The 18,342-nt window shown below is 39.4% G+C and overlaps 1 protein-coding gene across 1 annotated transcript; it reads right to left on the reverse strand.

The window, feature by feature from the left end:
- Positions 1-8,174: 8,174 nt before the first annotated feature.
- LOC143288072 (universal stress protein YxiE-like) lies at positions 8,175-18,240 on the reverse strand. Its single transcript, XM_076596342.1, has 4 exons — positions 18,109-18,240; positions 17,264-17,344; positions 14,364-14,470; positions 8,175-10,382 (listed from the first exon to the last, which is right to left on the reverse strand). Exons 1-4 carry the CDS (start codon positions 18,182-18,184, stop codon positions 10,164-10,166), a joined length of 483 nt encoding a protein of 160 aa, XP_076452457.1. The 5' UTR covers positions 18,185-18,240; the 3' UTR covers positions 8,175-10,163.
- Between the last annotated feature and the right edge of the window lie 102 nt (positions 18,241-18,342).

Below are 18,342 nucleotides of genomic sequence, written 5' to 3' on the forward strand. Positions count from 1 at the left end.
GCTATTTACTCCAGTGCTTGACCAGGCGCATTGTGAATAAGTTTTGCCCATGAGAAGAGAGTGTTGTTTTCTCTACTTTGAACAGATTAGGATAAGAATAAAATTTCTATATCAACTATCTTTCTTTTTTTAGCCATAGTAGGGTTTTCTCTACTTTGAACAGATTAGGATAAGAATAAAATTTCTACATCAACTAGATTTTAGATCCATTGATTTCAGACTTACAAAAATATCCAGTTCTTTAATTCCAACTAGATAAAAAGCTATCAATCAGTTGCTCCCGATCATTCTCTACAAGAAAAACAGTTCATTCAATATTGTTGAAGATATCTAGTGCAATAAATATTGTTTTCTGAAATTAGTTACAACTTTAGAGTAAAACTTGCCGCAGACTTGAACCGGGATACGATCAACAAAAGACAAGGTCACTCTGATCTCTCTCTGTAGCGAGCCCAAGTGACGTCACGTCGACAACGCGTGGCGCGCAAGCTTTGCATGGGTGGCTCCACACCCATGACGTACGGCGTGCAAGGTTTATTCTTTGGGAGTATGGGTGTCGTCACACCCACGACGTACTGGGACATTAATTGATTAATAACTTCTTTGTTTATGTATAAAAGAAAATAATGTTCAGTGGATATGTAGTAAACTATATTATGGACAAAGTCATGAAATTATGTGGAAGTGGCTTCAATATTACTTGAGTTACAGAGCAAAAACACTTGTCTGGGTGATTTCACACCCACGACATACGGGAAAGACATAATGCTGACCAGACAACCCCAACGACCACTGAAAACAAGAGAGGCAAGGCCTTCAAGACTTGCATGTGACTGCCACTTGATCAGCAATGGGGAACTATGGAACAGAAAGACCAAATCTCTTTTGCACTTACGAGCTTTTCCTATTCGTATCATATGTCAAGTTGTGGCCTGACCTTTAACATCCAACCATGAATGTAATTGCAGATAATGCTGTCAACATGGCCAGTCAATACACCAAGTTTGATGAAAACTGGCTCTATTAATCATTTTTCTGTTTTCTCAAATAACGACCTTGACCTTTCATCTTGTTCACCCGTTTGTCATAAAAGGAATGACTAGAAAAGTCTTATGTACATCTACCAAGTTCAGTTCCAGAACTACTAGCACTTGCTAATAAAATTCCTACCACGGAGTTTACTATGGACACACACCAACATTCCAGCTTGTATCCACACACAGCTGGGCTGGGTGATCACACTGACTCACTTTGTTCACATCTGTACATTAAAATAATAATAATAAAAAATACCACACAATAATAAATAAACAAGTGATAACTGTGGAACCCAAACGGCCCTGAGACAATGAGGCAAGAACAGGAACGTTTTCATTCTGAGCATCTTGTCTGCCAAGGAGTGAAATTTGTGGCCAAATTCACACAGTGGCAAAAAAGAAAACAGAAACAAACACAAAACCAACAACACCACACACAAGAGCTAAGGCAACAAATTTTGACATATACTAAAAAAAAAAAGATATTTAAAAAAGCAGATAGATCAAAAGCTTAAAGAATACACCCACAACGTCAAAGGATGTATCAAGAATTTTACTATTAATCAATCACTTAAGGCTTAAAGAATAAACCCACAATGAAAGGACATATTGTGAATTTTACTATTTGATTAGTCAATCACTTATCAATTAATTTTATAGCACAGCTTATTCCCGTTCATTACCAGCAGTCTGTCACCGCCAAAAACAGACAGGTTAAATAAACATGCAGTAATCAAAAAAAGAAAAGAAAAAAAAAACAACTTTTGATTTTTTTTGTCAAACCCTAACAGTAACAGAATCAAGGTTCACACACAAGATGGCAAATTCTAGTGAGCAGAAAACTAGGAATTTTCTTTCTTTACATTCCAGTTGCTGTTGCGCTATAAGGGATACCCATCAGAGAAGACCCCTTCACTCCCGCCATCTCTTAAGATCAAGGCCTTGTTCTGGGTTTCTGAATAATACCAGCTGTAGAAAAATGAATATGACTTTCCATCTAAAAATGATTAACAATATATTTGACATTCCATCTAAAAATGAGTCCCATTTCATTTGTACAGAAATGTACCTGTGACATTTGATTATCTTTTAAGCTGTCTTTCTTCAAAACCAGACTATAGTGGCTACAAAGTGATGCAAAGTCTGAAAACCAAGTAGTTCAAAAACAATCATGTTAAAATAAATAAATTAATTAAATAAATAAACAATTAATCATTTCTTAAAAAAACACAAAAAAAACACTGTAAACATCTGACAGACTAATCTACAGTGAGGTATTTCAGGAATGTCTCATTCCAACAAAAAATCAGATTTTGAATAATAAAACACATCTGGCATACCAGACATTCAAAACAAAAACATTCTTGCACATAATTTCCAGGTGGAGGGGATACTATTTACGTTGAAAGAGACTCTAGCTCCCCCATGAGAGAGGCCAAGCAGTTTTGCATGCACACCAAGCACAGACAGACATAAGTTGGGCCAACAGCAACGTGACAGCTGTATAATCAATGGTTTCCCCACTGCAAAGGGAATTCATTTACAGCTTCGTCTTTTGTGAAGGACTATCACTCTTGAACTTGGAGGCACGACTGCACTGGCTCTTAATGTCGCAACATTGAGGGCTAGTTGGCTTCTGGCAACCATCCCAGTGCCGACTGTTCTAAAACCATCTTGGCTGAAAAAAGTGGGGGTTTGTAACTTGGTCAAAACACTCACCACTATAATAATAAAGATCTCGTCCCGATAGCCTGGACAGCAGTTGCCTCCTCTGCTGTCCTGATGGTCATAGTCGGAGACGAATGAATATATTACCCAGAATGCTGACAGTGCCTTGCTATTAGCATTATGTGACTTAGTCTTGGCTCAAATCTCCACACATCATCGTACAAGTGCACCATTTTTGAGAGGCTCAGAGTCAGAAAAAGCCTGAGACAGAACAAGTTACAGTTATCAGAACTGAACTGTGCATCATTATCACTTTTGTCGCTTAAAAACAAATATCCAAGCTTGAGCAAATAATATATGAAAGACATGTGCATCTTGAAGCTGGTACACTCTGGCTGTTTTATCTCTTTTATTTTTAGAAATATTATCTGTCCACAATAAATTATTAAAAAAATGTATTAACAACTTTTTTTTTTCACATTTCTACTACAGGTTTGTGTTTGAATGCATGTGCCGGGGTTTGTTGTTTATATGCACACGTACATAAATGCAAGTTTGCCTGCATGTACAAATACCAAGTACAACTACATATACAGTATTAGGTTAATGCTTCATTACTGAATTGATTGTTGACAAACAAAAAACCAGCAACAACATTTCAGTGTCACTCTCATCAATGACTAAGTACCTGTTCACTGAGCAAAAGAACAAAATTTCATTATCACTCTTATCAATGACCAAGTACCTGTTCACTGAGCAAAAGAACAAAATTTCATTATCACTCTCATCAACGACAAAGTAAGTACCTGTTCACTGAACAATGTTTTTGCAAATGTATGCACATGGGACATACATAAACTTACACTGAGACATGACATGTACACACATTTACATGAAAAAGCCTTTGTTTGCACTGTAAACCAGTGTAACGTCCCAAATCATCCCCCCCATTCCATTAGTCCCCTGGGGAACTTTTAAGGATCCTGGAGCCAGTTGCATTGCTCGGACGGAAGAGCCTAGTATGGTTGTAACCCGCTACTAACTGTGTGTAGTAGTATGGAACTGACCAATGGCGTAGTTCGGTCAACGTAGGCATTTAGTCACGTGTAACTGTCAAAAAGTTAGAACCAAGCAATGCAACTGGCACCTGAAGCGTCCCCCAGGAGACGTTCTGGGAAGTTCCCCCCGCCCATTCTGTTTTGGTCTCCCTCTGACTTCATCGAAGCACCTGTCCCAAACATCCCGCCCCCCTCCCACCCCACTAAATTTGCTTTTCATTTGCTCATCTGTGTGCGTGTGTCTGTATGTCACTGGTGTGTGTGTGTGTGTGTGTGTGTGTGTGTGTGCATTATTTGTTGTTGTTTTAACTATGCTGTGTATATATTTACTTTTTTGCTTCCTTTTTCTTTTTCTTGTATTCCCTGGGATTTGTAGATTTACTTTATAGAGGTACAATGAAAAGGGGCCAATAAGTGCTCAGCCCACATTAAACCTGGCGTCCATGTAGACTAGCCTGCAATGACCCTTCGAGGTTAACTTCAACTAGTCAGAACTAGGCTTGGGTTTAATGTGGGCTAACCAGATTAGACTCTGTGGGAAAAAAAACAACAACAATGCAGGTAGTAAGAATAGGCTACTACACTGGTCGCAATTTTTTCTCTCTTCTTTTTCATTGCATCAACACTTGACGCATTTCCGTCTCTTTGTTGTCTATTTGTTTATATTCTGTTGTTTTTTTGTTTGTTTGTTTGGTTGATTTTTTTTATATATATACCATTGTTGTTTCATTTTCTTCTTTTTTTTTTTTTTACATTTATTTCCCTTGGTGCAATACTGGATTGAAACTACAGCAAAGGTGAAGCTCAACACTTGAAACAACCGGAGACATTGAACAAGGCCCACCTATCAACCCTAAAAAAAAAAAAAAACCATCAATAAAAGAACAATAGGCTTTTAATGAGTGCTTGTTTGTTTGTTTTTAAACCGCTTCTCTTATCTTTAATTTGTCTATTTTGCACCAGGTTTTATTTAGTCATGAATGAGTTCACATGTTAATGAACTTTTTTTTTTTCATATTTTTTTTTAATAGAATAAAGGTGGTGTGGGTTGAAACAGTGGCCTTAATTATTAAGAATAGGGGGCAGGGGGGGGGGGGGATTATGTCTGTATAACTGGTATATTTTATACCACTTGGATCGGTGTGTGTGTGTGTTTATCGATCTATCTCTGAAAATTTTTTTATTAATATGCATATATACATATATTCTTTAATGTCTTTTCATTTTGAGTGATATATATATGTGTGTGTGTTTGTGTGTGTGTGTGTACATGTGTGTGGTGTCTTTTGTTTACTTTTTTTGTATATTTTACAGCAGACTTAAAAAGTTAAGTGCATGCACACTCCAACAAGAAATCTAATGAGGGTGTTTGTGGGGAAAGAATAAATAATTCATGAGCCACTAAAAAGATGCTTCTTTTTCTTTTGAGTGCACTTTATGCCACTAACATGTGGGTGTGAATGGGTGCATGCACGGACGCATGCACCTCTGTGCGTGTGCTTGTGTGTGTGTGTGTTTCACCCACCAAAGATATCTCGTTATTGGCTGCAACTTACCACTTTCAATTTTAGCAGACAACACCTTTCAGTGACAGGATTAGCAAATGGCCCAAATATTATTTTGAAACTAAAAGGTCAAAGATCAGGTGCCTGTCTTCAATATTATTCAAAGATACGACACCTCAGGCGCTAACTTTTGGGCACTGGTCAGTACTGGTCAGTGAATAGTCAAACCAAGTCAGAAAGTCTTAATGTAGCATGAACATGATAAAATGACACATTCTGAAAACTTCTGGGTAGTGGGCAGATGTGGTCAGCAGCGGTCAGTGATAGTTACACCTAATCAATGGGCAAATACTGTCGAGAAATCCTAATACTGCATCACTGTCACAAAATGATAGAATCTGAACCGCCAGATAGTGGTCAGCTGTGTTGAGTTTGCGGTCAAAAACCTGTCAATCGTCACGGTAATGCAAAAATGTGACAGGACAATGCAAGGTGAACACTTCTGAGTTGCGGTTAGTTATTAGTATGGGCAAGTGGTGGTCAGTAATGGTCAGCAGCAGTCAGTAGTGCCTAGCTGATGGTCAATTCCTGTCCAGAAGTCCTAATACTCCATAACCATCACAAAATAATGCAATTTGAACATGTCTATTCAGCAACCAACCAACAGATGTCAAAAAGAAAAAAAAAACAACAACAGCAGAGACGTCATAATAACGCACAGCCTAAACAAAATAACACAATCTGAACAGTTTTGGGTAATGTTCCGCAGTGGTCAGCTATAACTATGGCCACACAATAATGGTCAGTAGTGAAAACCTGTCAAGAGGTCATATCATGGCATATACATGTCAAAATATGCTGCACAGAATGCATTAAAATATAGAATAAAAGCAAACACATTTGTGTGCATAGGGCACCTTGGGTGGAGTGGGGGGTGGGGGTGGGGGTGGGGGCGACGATTTGACACAGATTTTCAAATAATGTTAGTGGGAGACCAAAACGGCTTTGGACACTGGACACAATTTAGAACACAAGATTCATCCCATGGTGTACCAACAGAAAGGGTGTGGGGGACAATTTGAGACGTTACAACCGCGCTGTATGATTCCACAATCCCTGGTTAGGACAAAACACACTTACACAGAACTGAAAATAGCAAAATAATATAACTGTGTGAGGGTGTCTCCCTCTGTTATAGAACTAAAAATAGCAGAATAATATAAATGTGAGGGTGTCTCCCTCTGTAATAGAACTAAAAATGGCAAAATAATACAACCGTGAGGGTGTCTCCCTCTGTTATAGAACTAAAAATGGCAAAATAAAATCAACCGTGAGGGTGTCTCCCTCTGTTATAGAACTGAAAAATAGCAAAATAATATAACTGTAAGGGTGTCCCCTCTGTAATAGAACTGAAAAATAGCAAAATAATATAACTGTAAGGGTGTCTCCCTCTGTAATAGAACTAAAAATGGCAAAATAATATAACTGTGTGAGGGTGTCTCCCTCTGTAATAGAACTGAAAAATGGCAAAATAATATAACTGTAAGGGTGTCTCCCTCTGTAATAGAACTGAAAAATAGCAAAATAATATAACTGTGAGGGTGTCTCCCTCTTTACGGATATAACCATATAATGGGAACAATTCTTTTCGTGAAGAGACAGACAGCCACAGACAGAGAGACACGGAAATCAGAGAGCAAACAGGAAGCTGCAGAACGTTTCTCAGCGAGATCACAGAATGACTTGATGAGGAAAATTCAAACATGTCAACTTAAAAACTCTGTCTACCGAAACAAAACCTCTCCATTACATCTGTAACCATGATAAAAGATTTTCCTCACTGTGCAAACACACACACACACACACACACACACACACTTAATAACAATTGCACACACTTCCATTTCAATTACCATAAACACCAACAACATCACAGACGTCTATCAATATCTTTTTGCCACAAACATGAAAAACTGCAGGTTTTTTTTTTGTTTTATCACTTCATCCACTGTCAACAACTAATCTCTTGAACTTGTCACCAGCAAAATAGTGATAAGCAGAAAAAAACATTTCTCTTTTTTTTTCTTTTTCTTTTTTTTTTTAACTAAATGATTTCCAAGAATATATTTAAGCACCTGCAAGCACTGGTAAAGCTGTACCATAAAACACATAAAAAAAATATATAAAAAAAGATAAAACAATAAAGAACACAGCCAACTGCCAACTTTTCAAAAAATGAAAAAAAACCAAATGGTTACAACATACATTCTGTTTACACCTTCGCAATTTCAAATCAAATGCAAGAAATAATAACCCCTGCTTACTTACCACCGACACCCCCCCTCCCCCCCACTACCCCCCCTGTTGCTTTGCTTCTTTGAGACTCTTCCTGTATTCAGTATCATATAGCAAAGGAAAGAATCTGAACACTGAAAGGTGTACTTTTCCACAACACAGTAAAAAAAAAAAATAAATAAAATAATTAAAGTATTAATTACATTTCTAATATAATGTGTAAAGTTGAACACAGAATAACAAGAAAGAACAAAATAGTAAAACAATCAGTCGACACAAAAAATTATTCCGGTTCGGGTATAAAAAAAAAATCAAAAAAAATCGGGCTGTGCCACATAATAAACCAAATGAGATTACAGACAGTATTTTATATATCAAAAGTATGATTGTTGTATATTCTAAGGATACAGATCGTACAAACACTAAATGATTATTGTATATAGTCCATGGAAAGTGGCATGCAGACAGGCAACCACACATAAACACACACAAAAGCTAAGAGAAAGAGAGAGAGAAAAGCAACAACAAATAGATGGGGGAAAAAAACATTGGGATCATCAACTTGTTAAGAATATAAGGTGGGAATGGATTTTTTTTTTTTTTTTTTTTTTTTTTTTTTTTTTTTTAAAGTTAGCAAGAAAAAGTAACAATGAGTACACTACATGGAACGGCTACCAAGTTACAGACCCTGACTCATCCCACGACACAACGGGCGCAATAGCCGAATGGTTAAAGCACTGGACTTTCAATCTGACGGTCCCAGGTTCGAATCTCGGTAATGGCTACTGGTGGGTAATGAGTGGAGATTTTTCCGATCTCCCAGGTCAACATATGTGCAGACCTGCTAGTGCCTGAACCCCCTTCGTGTGTTTACTGCAAGCAGAAGATCAAACACGCACATTAAAGATCCTGTAATCCATGTCAGCGTTCGGCGGGTTATGGAAACAAGAGCATACCCAGCATGCACACCTCCGAAAACATCCTGAGTATGGCTGCCTACATGGTGGGGGTAAAAACAGTCATACACGTAAAAGCTCACTCGTGTACACACGAGTGAATGTGGGAGTTGCAGCCTACGAACGCAGAAGAAGAAGAAGAAGAATCCCACGACACACACACGTCCTCAAACTTCCTATAACAAGACCTATCGTGAAAAGGAAGAGGGGAAACAGTAGCCGTGCAAAACAACTCATTCCTACGATAATATCACCACACCACCATGGGATGGTTTTTAGGAGGTAAATTATTCAAAGCTACTCTGCAATAAACTGTTTCTTCGATGGTCAAGAGGGAATTATTCAAAGCTACTCTGCAATAAACTGTTCCTTTGATGGTTGAAAGGGAATTACTCAAAGCTATTCCACATAAACTGTCCTTTCGATGGTTGGGATGGAGGAATTATCTTAAAGCTACTCTGCAATAAACTGTCCTTGTTTTTTTCTTCTTATTATTTTTCTGTGCAGCATGACTGATATGTCACTGTAGAAGCTACAGCAAAAAAAAACAACCAAAAAAAACAACCAGCAATAAATTTTCACAACCAAGTAGAAAAGTGGGTCTTCATCGTTTGCTTTTCTTTTTAAATCAACCTCATCCATTTCCTCTCTATGGAACATACAGTGCTGCGTACCTGTGGAGAATTTTCCACTCCAGTGACCCAAGCCAACCTGTGTCTTAAGCACTCCATCAAAATCATCTTTTTCTTTACAGAACATACAGCACCACCGCCACGGTACCCGTGGAGATTTCTGCAACACCAGGGCTAGGGTGCATGAATGATCTATGCAGTGCTAAGTTTGCTTTAGAGATAAGACTGTTCCCAAGCCTATGGATTTAGCCTAAGGGATAGGAACGTGCTTGACAGGCGCTACAGCCGAGTGGTTAAAGCAACGGACTTTCAATCTGTGGGTCCCAGGTTCGAATCCCGGTCTCGGCGCCTGATGGGTAAAGGGTGGAGATTTTTCCGATCTACCAGGTCAACAGATGTGCATACCTGCCAGTGCCTGAACCCCCCTCATGTGCATACACACACAGAGAAGATCAAACACATACATTAAAGACCCTGTAATCCACATCAGCATTCGGCGGGTTATGCAAACAAGAATATACCTGGCACGCATCCCCTCGAAAACAGAGTATGACAGCCTAGAGACGGTATGGGTAAAAAAACAAAAACAAACAGGAATACAAATAAAAGCCAACTCATGAATACAAGCAAAGAAGTAGGTGAAGAAGAGGAACGTGCTTACCACTCAGCAAACTTAGCACAAAGAAGAAGTTGAAGAAGAGGAAAGTGCTTAGCGCTCAGCAAATTCTAATTAGCATTGCATAGATCATCGATCATGTGCAACATGGCTGAACAACTCGGAGAAGAAGCGGAACATGCATAGCGCTTAGCGAACTTAACTTAGCACTGCAAAGATCATCACTCATGTGCAACATGGCCGAACAACTCGGAGAAGAAGCGGAACATGCATAGCACTTAGCGAACTTAACTTAGCACTGCAAAGATCATCACTCATGTGCAACATGGCTGAGTGACTCGAGCCCTGCCCTGCCCTGCCCTGCCCTGCCCTGCCCAGCCTTGTCTGTCTGTCGTCTCAGTGGAGGTGCTCCACCTGATGGTCCTGGTGCCGACAGATGAGCACGGGCACGTGGGAGTGGTGCAGGACGTAGTCGCTGACGCTGCCCAGCAGGGTGCGCCGCACTCGACCCATGCCCCGCGTTCCCATGACGACCAGCGAGGCTCCTTCCTCCTTGGCGGCCAGGACAATGGCCTCCCCCACCCTCCCCGCCATCTGCTTCACCTTGGCTCCAGCCTGGCGATGATAAAACAACATGCTCCACACTAACAATGATAGTAACACTTAATCCACACACACAAAAAAAACAACAACCCAAATTGACAGTAACATTTGATCAACAATCCTGACGGACACAATAGCCAAGTGGTTCAGTTTCAGTTTCAGTAGCTCAAGGAGGCGTCACTGCATTCGGACAAATCCATATACGCTACACCACATCTGCCAAGCAGATGCCTGACCAGCAGCGTAACCCAACGCGCTTAGTCAGGCCTTGAGAAAAAAAAAAAGGTGAATAAATAATAGATAAGCTTACATAAATAAATAAATAAATAAATAATAATTATGATATAAAAAAAAAGGGAAGTAGTAATGATAATAATAAAAAAATAATAATAATAAATAAATAAGACAACAATGATGAATAAGCAAATAAATGTAAAACATGAAGACACACATTCAACCAAGTGGTTAAAGCGCTGGACTTTCAATCTGAGGATCCTGGGTTTGTATCTCGGCAACAGCGCCTGGTGGGTAAAGGGTGGAGATTTTTCCAGTCTCCCAGGTCAACATATATGTGCAGACCTGCTTGTGACTGAACCCCCTTATGTGTATACGCAACCATAAGATCAAATATGCATGTTTAAGATCCTGTAGCCCATGTCAGCGTTCAGTGGGTTATGGAAACAAGAACACACCCAGCATGCACCCCCCCGAAAACAGAGTATGGCTGCCTATGTGGTGGGGTAAATATACAAAACGGTCATACAAGTAAAATGTTACATGTCTGAGTGTGTATGTGTGCGTACCTGGAATCTGATTGAACGACACTGGAAACAAACGAAGAGTGTCCAATGGCAGCCGTCAATCAGCTCTACCCAGGTACACAGCCTGTTGTGCATGTGATGTGTGTGTCCAACTGCTATTTCTGCCTGTGCTTGTGTGTGTGTGTGTGTGTGTGTGTGTGTGTGTGTGTGTGTGTGTGTGTGTGTGTGTGTGTTGTCTGTGTGTGCCTGTGTGTGTATGTATGTCTGTGTGTGTGTATGTGTGTTGTCTGTATGTATGTGTGTGTGTGTGTGTGTGTGTGTGTTGTCTGTATGTCTGTATGTGTGTGTGTGTGTGTGTGTGTGTGTGTGTGTGTGTGTGTGTGTGTGTGTGTGTGTGTGTGTGTGTGTTGTCTGTATGTGTGTGTTTGTGTGTGTGTGTGTTGGTGTGTGTATATTTGTGCTAGTGTCTGCCTGCTGATAAAGAAAGTTGGTAAATGTGATGCACATACTTTATTGCATTATCTCTGTGTGTGTGTCTGTGTTTGTGTTGTGTGTGTGCATGACAGTGTTTCTGTCTCTGTGTGTTTGTTTCTCTGTGCTTGTGTGTCTGAATGTTTGTGTGCATCTGCCTGTGTATCTTGTGTGTCTGCATCTGTATGTTTGCATATGCGTGTGTGTGTGAGTGTGTGTGTGTTTGTCTGTCTGTCTGTCTGTCTGTCTGCCAGTGTGTATTTGTATGACAGGTGCCATGGGTTCTTTTCTGTGCTCTGAGAATGTCACTGCACACTGAACCAATGTTTATCACCGCATCCAAAAGACCACCACTCTTGACATGTCAATGAAAAGGAGGAGTTTGTATTATACTCCATGTTTGGTGTTACATATACTTACCATGTCAAACTGATGCAAACTAGGCCTATCGGTTTGCTCTGCTTGGCCAAATTTTGCGCGGCTAACAGTGAAAAGACGAGCCGTCTTGCCCCGGTCCGCTTCTCAGCCAATCAAACGCCTCTAAAAGCTATAAGCGCTGAATCATTCCTTTGGCCAAGGCTCTCCACGCCATTTTGTCAGGTTTACGCTCTGTCTCGTCTTACGCTTTTTTTGGCTATTAAGCGTATTCATTTGGCCTTATTTTGCTGCATGCAATGAAATATTATTTTTTTTAAACTGATTCCTGTGTCACCTTTACTATGATTTAAGGTAAATAGGTTAAAAGTCTCACAGCCTTTTGCGACCAACACGACAATGATTTCATATCCAACTGTGTATAAAACTCTGCATAAGAAGGTGGCCAGGCCAAAATCTTCTCCTTCTGACATTTTTAACTCACTCCGGACAATGGAACGCTATAGCGTTCCTGACGTAAGGTAGCATTCCGGATGACGGAACACTACAGCGGTTTCGACAATTAAAAATGTGTCCACGTTTTCCTCATGGGGTAGCATAAAAATCGCAGATACACCGGGCATTGTGAACGTGTCAAGGGTCGAATGGAAAGTTTCTTCATGAGATTCCATAACAACAAACTCCGCAGCAAGCCAGCGAGTTCAGGACCCCACAAGAGAAAGCTCTTCTGCATATGTATCGAAAATGGTGTCGCAGGCAATACAAGTGGAAATTTTTGGAGCAAACTAGATTACGACAGTGGCTTTTACCACGGCTGAAGTGACTGAAATGCTTCAAACTAAAGGTTTCGACATCAACGAGGATGATGAAGACTTTGAATAAAGTATCTGTAGTTAAAAAAGCTACCAGCAAGTAGGTACTGATAGTGATTCAGCTTCTGAGAGCAGTGAAGAGGGAGGGGGGTAGGCATTCACACGACGTGAGGGGAGGGGTCAGTGGGTCAAGTACAGTGAGTTTCATTCAGTTACTTTATGTTTTGGTTTTTTTTGGGTTTTTTCCCTAACCCTAACAAATGGGTCGTCTGTAGGGAAACGCAAGGGAGAGAACTAGTCCAGAGTGAGTTAACTTACCCCAACCAAAGTCAGGTACCCGCTCCGTGAGAAAAATCAGAATTAAAAAAAACACATCAAGTGCCTTTCCAAAGAACACAACACCAGGGCAAAACAGGGCCTCGAACCCTAATCACTGGTGAGCACTGGACCTCCTTCTTCTTCTGCGTTTCTGGGCTACAACTCCCACGTTCACTCGTATATATATATGAGTATGCTTTTACATGTATGACCGTTTTTACCCCACCATGTAGGCAGCCATACTCCGCTTTCGGGGGTGTGCATGCTGGGTATGTTCTTGTTTCCATAACCCACCAAACGCTGACGTGGATTACAGGATCTTTAACGTGCGTATTTGGTCTTCTGCTTGCGTATACACACTAAGGGGGTTCAGACACTAGCAGGTCTGCACATATATTGACCTGGGAGATCGTAAAAATGTCCACCCTTTACCCACCAGGCGCTGTCACCGTGGTTCAAACCCGGGACCCTCAGACTGAAAGTCCAATGCTTTAACCACTTGGTTGTGCGCCCGTTGAGCACTGGACCAAAACACCTCACCGATTCTGCCACACTGAATTCCTATGGGTCAAACAGACCCACGAGACCCAACACCAGAATCTGACGGGGGTTCGAACCTTCACTCTCCAAACCCTCCATAATGCTAACCGCTTATCGTAATATTGGTGGAATTATTCTTTTGCTGGTCAAAACAACTGCATGAGTGGTAGCCTAGTGGCAAAGCGTCTGCTGCCTAGGAAGCGAGAGAATCTGAAGGCATCAGATCGAGTCCCACACCCGCCAGCATCTGCTTCCCTTCCATTAGACCTTGAGTGGTTGTTTGAATGCTTATCATTCAATATGAGACGATAAACCAAGGTGTAGCATGCACTTTGCACATATAAAAGAACCTACGGCAACAAACAAAAGGGCTGTCTCTGACAAAATTCTGCAGAAATACCCGAATGTGATAGGGATACAAAATAATACACTTGCAGGTAGACAACAGAAAACAAAATGAATGGTGCTGCATGGTAGTGACATGTATTTGTATTTGCTCTCCCTGGGAAGAGCAGCCCGAATTTCACACAGAGAAATCTATTGTGATAAAAAGAGAAATACAAATACAATTATTATTATTATTATACGATTCAATAGAGTATGATACAATACAATAGTGCTTCCAGTTCAACTGGTCTATTTGTTCAAGCTTTTCTACCAACACCATCACTTGGGTCACGCAAAATAAACAACACATCTTGGAAACGCAAACATACATGCAGAGGCTTCAGTTTCTTGCTGTACTTGTCAACCAGGCATTTCACGTTTTCTTCTTCTTCTTTGACCAGCTCCTTCACCACCACTGGATCAGTCAACAACGCTGCTGTAACACACAAGCACACACAGAGCTCATCCTAATGCTTTAACTCTCTCCATACGAACGGCGAAAGGGACGACATTAACAGCATTTCACCCCAATTACCATCATCAAAATATTGCAAGCGGAAGGCTCCTATACTGAAGAGGTGAATGTTGACAGAGAATACCACAATTCTGATGACGGAAGCTAAAGGTTGGGTCATTCAGACACCCACTGGACATCCGAGGGGTCTGTGTAGAGGAGAAGAGAGGACTGGCCGTACTGAGTGAGTTAAACTTGAAGAAAGAGTGAAATAAAATGTGTAAGTTCAATTTAAAAAATAAAATAAAATTCAGAAATAATAACAGTTTATTTACAACACACACACACACAAACACACACACAAACACACACACACACACACACACACACAAACACACACACACAGAGATACGCACACACACAAACACATGTGCGACAGCATACATACCCCTTTCTTTTAACACATCGTACGATCATCAATGCATTCACTAAGTTACTGACAGTGAGATCCTTAAACAGAGGCTAGTCTTCACAAAAACTTATTTTTAATTTATCAATAATAACATTATGATGCAGGATACTTTTCAGCAGTATTTACAAAATCTGAAAATGGCTAGAATTTAGACATCTCTAAGGCTTCTTGTTTTTTCCCACAAAAAAAAGTATACAGAAAGGGCATACTACTGTCATTGGTAAGGTTTATTTTTAAAATGAGTTTTCCACTAAACAAAAAAGTACTTTTTTCCATTTTAAAAGACAAAGATACTCAACTGGAACCACTGCAATGGTTCAATGGTTCCAATTATGTGCCACTGAATTATAACATTGAGAGTAAAAGTAGCTTTCGCTTTTCTTCACCTCACTCAATTTCCCAATTAAATTTATGCAGTTGTGTGAATTTGCATGACCATTGTGTGTGTGTGTGTGTGTGTGTGTGTGTGTGTGTGTGTGTGTGTGTACTGCATAGTCAATACATGTGTGTGTGTGTGTGTGTGTGTGTGTGTGTGTGTGAGTGTGCGTGTACTGCATAGTCAATACATGTGCGCACACCTGGCCATGCAATACAAAGCCATTTCAATTCTGACCACAAAAAAAAGCATAGATTATTTTTATCATCATTTTACTACATGTTTTCTGTTGCAAAGAAGAAAAAAAAAAAACGGTGCAACCATTTGATCAGTTGTGTACATATATATTTCGATCTCAGTTTATTCACCTCTGGCCATAAATGGTGGTGGCCTAGTGATAACATGTCCACCTAGGAAGCAAGAGAATATAAGCACACAGGATCGAATCCCACATTCAGCAGTATTTTCTACCCTCTACTAGACCTTGAGGCGTGGTCTGGAAGCTAGCTTTTGGAATGAGACAATAAACCAAGGTCCAATGTGTAGTAAACTAGTATGCATTTAAGATCAGATACAACCTTATTGTTTGTCTATACAAAGAAATTTGTCTTTTGGATCCAGTACATATAACATTAAACACACAAAGCACAATCATTTGTAGAACAAGAACATTCATCAAAATATGCAACACAATAACTAATGTAATGAAACTGGTGAGTCTGATGTTGACTAGATAAGAAAAACACATATATTACTGACACTAAAGTACAACAGAAGCTAAGCATGTGTACGGAGCACTCGCTCAAAAATATACATATAACGAAGATAATAATGTACAACTGCTTTTTAGAAATTAATGTAGACCACATATGAAGAAAACATGTCATATAACACATTAATCAAATTAATAAATGAATAGCTAATACCACATAACAAATCATTATGAAGATGTGCAGGTAAAAGATGAAATATGACATAAAATAAACAAATAAAATAATAAAATCTTAATACAGTACAGTGAGTACCTTAGTAAAATCATAATTTCATTTAAAAGAAATAAAACTCTCTTTAAAAATGAGTTTAAAATGGAAATGGTATGTGATAAAGACAAAAGCAACTTTACTGTCTGTAATTTCACTTTTTTTCTTTTTCTTTTGGCTTCTATTTCTTTTCTTCTATATATATATAACAGTCAAGCACAGTCACTTTTAAAATATGCAAACTCATTAAAATATGCAACACAAATACTCAAGTAATAAAATCAATGTTGACATGAAAAAGAACCCATGGCAACGAAAGTGTTGTCCCTGGCAAGGAATAAAAAGAAAGAAAAAAAAAGAAAAAAAAACCCAGAGAGGACAACAACAAAAAAAAAAAAAAAAAGTGGGAAAGAACCTTCCAAGGATGCTGAGACTATCCTGCTCATTTGCAGAAATTTTACGCATCCACTGATTTCTCCTAAAAATAAAATAAAATAAATAAAAAGTGTTGTCCCTGGCAAACATAAAGGAAAAACAAATAAAACTGCACGCAGGAAAAATACTAAAAAAAATGGGTGGCGCTGTAGTGTAGCAATGCGCTCTCTGTGGGGAGAGCAGCCCGAATTTCACACAGAGAAATCTGTTGTGATAAAAAGAAATACAAATACAAATATATATATATATATATATATATATATATATATATTTGTATGATATGAAAACAAATACACACGTAGGCAGAAAAGAAAAAAGAAAAAAATATGGACAACACTGCACAGTAGCAACATACACTCCCATGCAGAGCAGAGCAGCCCAAATTGCAGAGAAATCTGTTGTGACAAAAGACTAACACAATACAATACAGTAGATTAACTGATTATATTTAATTTATTTTAAAAAAATATATATATATATATGAAAATATTAAGAAAATGAAAGAAACTTACGTGCATTCACCAATGAAGTAAACTCAGATACATGGACCAGAACAAGATCATCTCTGTCCTTTCGTACATGCTGGGCATAGACTGGAAGCAAAAATCAACGCATGTTTGTTTCAATGAATTTATCAAATTCATATCAGATGAAACAGCATTTCCATTTTCAAAGAGTTGATAAATTCATTCTGTAACACTTACGAATCAACTGTTTGGAGCAACTTACTAATTACATAGGTTATCAAGTCCTGCAAAATGATCTTGCATTAAGACAGCATAATCTGGATATATGTCTGACACTGGCAATGATATTCACCACAGAATGGGAGCTGTGCGATAAGTTTTTGGTTTCTCCACTGCAACGGAAATTTAATTTTCTGAAAGAATGTGACTCATGAACTAGGAAGTACGAATGCACAAAGGTTGGCTCTTAGTGCAGCAGCATTGGGGGCTATTTGGACTATGCGGACCATCCCAACACCGACAACCCGAAGCCCTCTAAGCCGAGAGAGTGGCGATGTGCCTTGGGCAAAACACTTTTCTGTCCAAATTCTAGCCCAGATCGTCGGGACAGCAGCAGCATCTTCTGCTGCTCTGATGGTCATAGTCGGATACGACTATCATTATTTATATTCATGACTAACTAGTTTGACTGAGTAAAAACAGAAAGCAGTACAAAGCAGATTACAACCTGCACAATTCAAATGCGCGCCCTGAACTATCTATACCATACCGAGCCCACTCCGTTGCTAGGAATGAGATGGGCTTACACTGATTAATTTAATTTCTTCAGAAATTCTAGGCTGATGTGTGAGTGACATTTATAAAGCTAACAATCGTCACGATCAACTTACAGTCAAAGGCAAACTCCGAAAATTCGCTGTCATCGATTGCCATCAAAACAGTCCTATTACTTGCACTTTTTGCCATAATAGCTGTACAAGTCTCTTCCACTTGGATTACTTGGAGGGGGAATGGGAGGGTATTTTTGCAAAGCACTGGCTCTACAGGAAGGGTAGTAACTGCTTCGTGATGAGCCCCTTTTGAAAAGCATGATGTCCCTTGCGTGCCACCGCGCAAGCAGTTGA

Source organism: Babylonia areolata, chromosome 12, assembly GCF_041734735.1.
Source record: "Babylonia areolata isolate BAREFJ2019XMU chromosome 12, ASM4173473v1, whole genome shotgun sequence".
Lineage (NCBI taxonomy): Eukaryota > Metazoa > Mollusca > Gastropoda > Neogastropoda > Buccinidae > Babylonia > Babylonia areolata.

Bases quoted from the DNA above. Each gene is read 5' to 3' on its own strand.
- LOC143288072 (XM_076596342.1), bottom strand. From the start codon at position 18,184: ATGGCAAAAAGTGCAAGTAATAGGACTGTTTTGATGGCAATCGATGAC. The intron at 14,471-17,263 runs GTAAGTTTCTTT...TGTGTGTTACAG, and splicing joins TACTTCATTGGTGAATGCAC to CAGCGTTGTTGACTGATCCA. The intron at 10,383-14,363 runs GTATGTTTGCGT...TATCATCGCCAG, and splicing joins AGAAACTGAAGCCTCTGCAT to GCTGGAGCCAAGGTGAAGCA.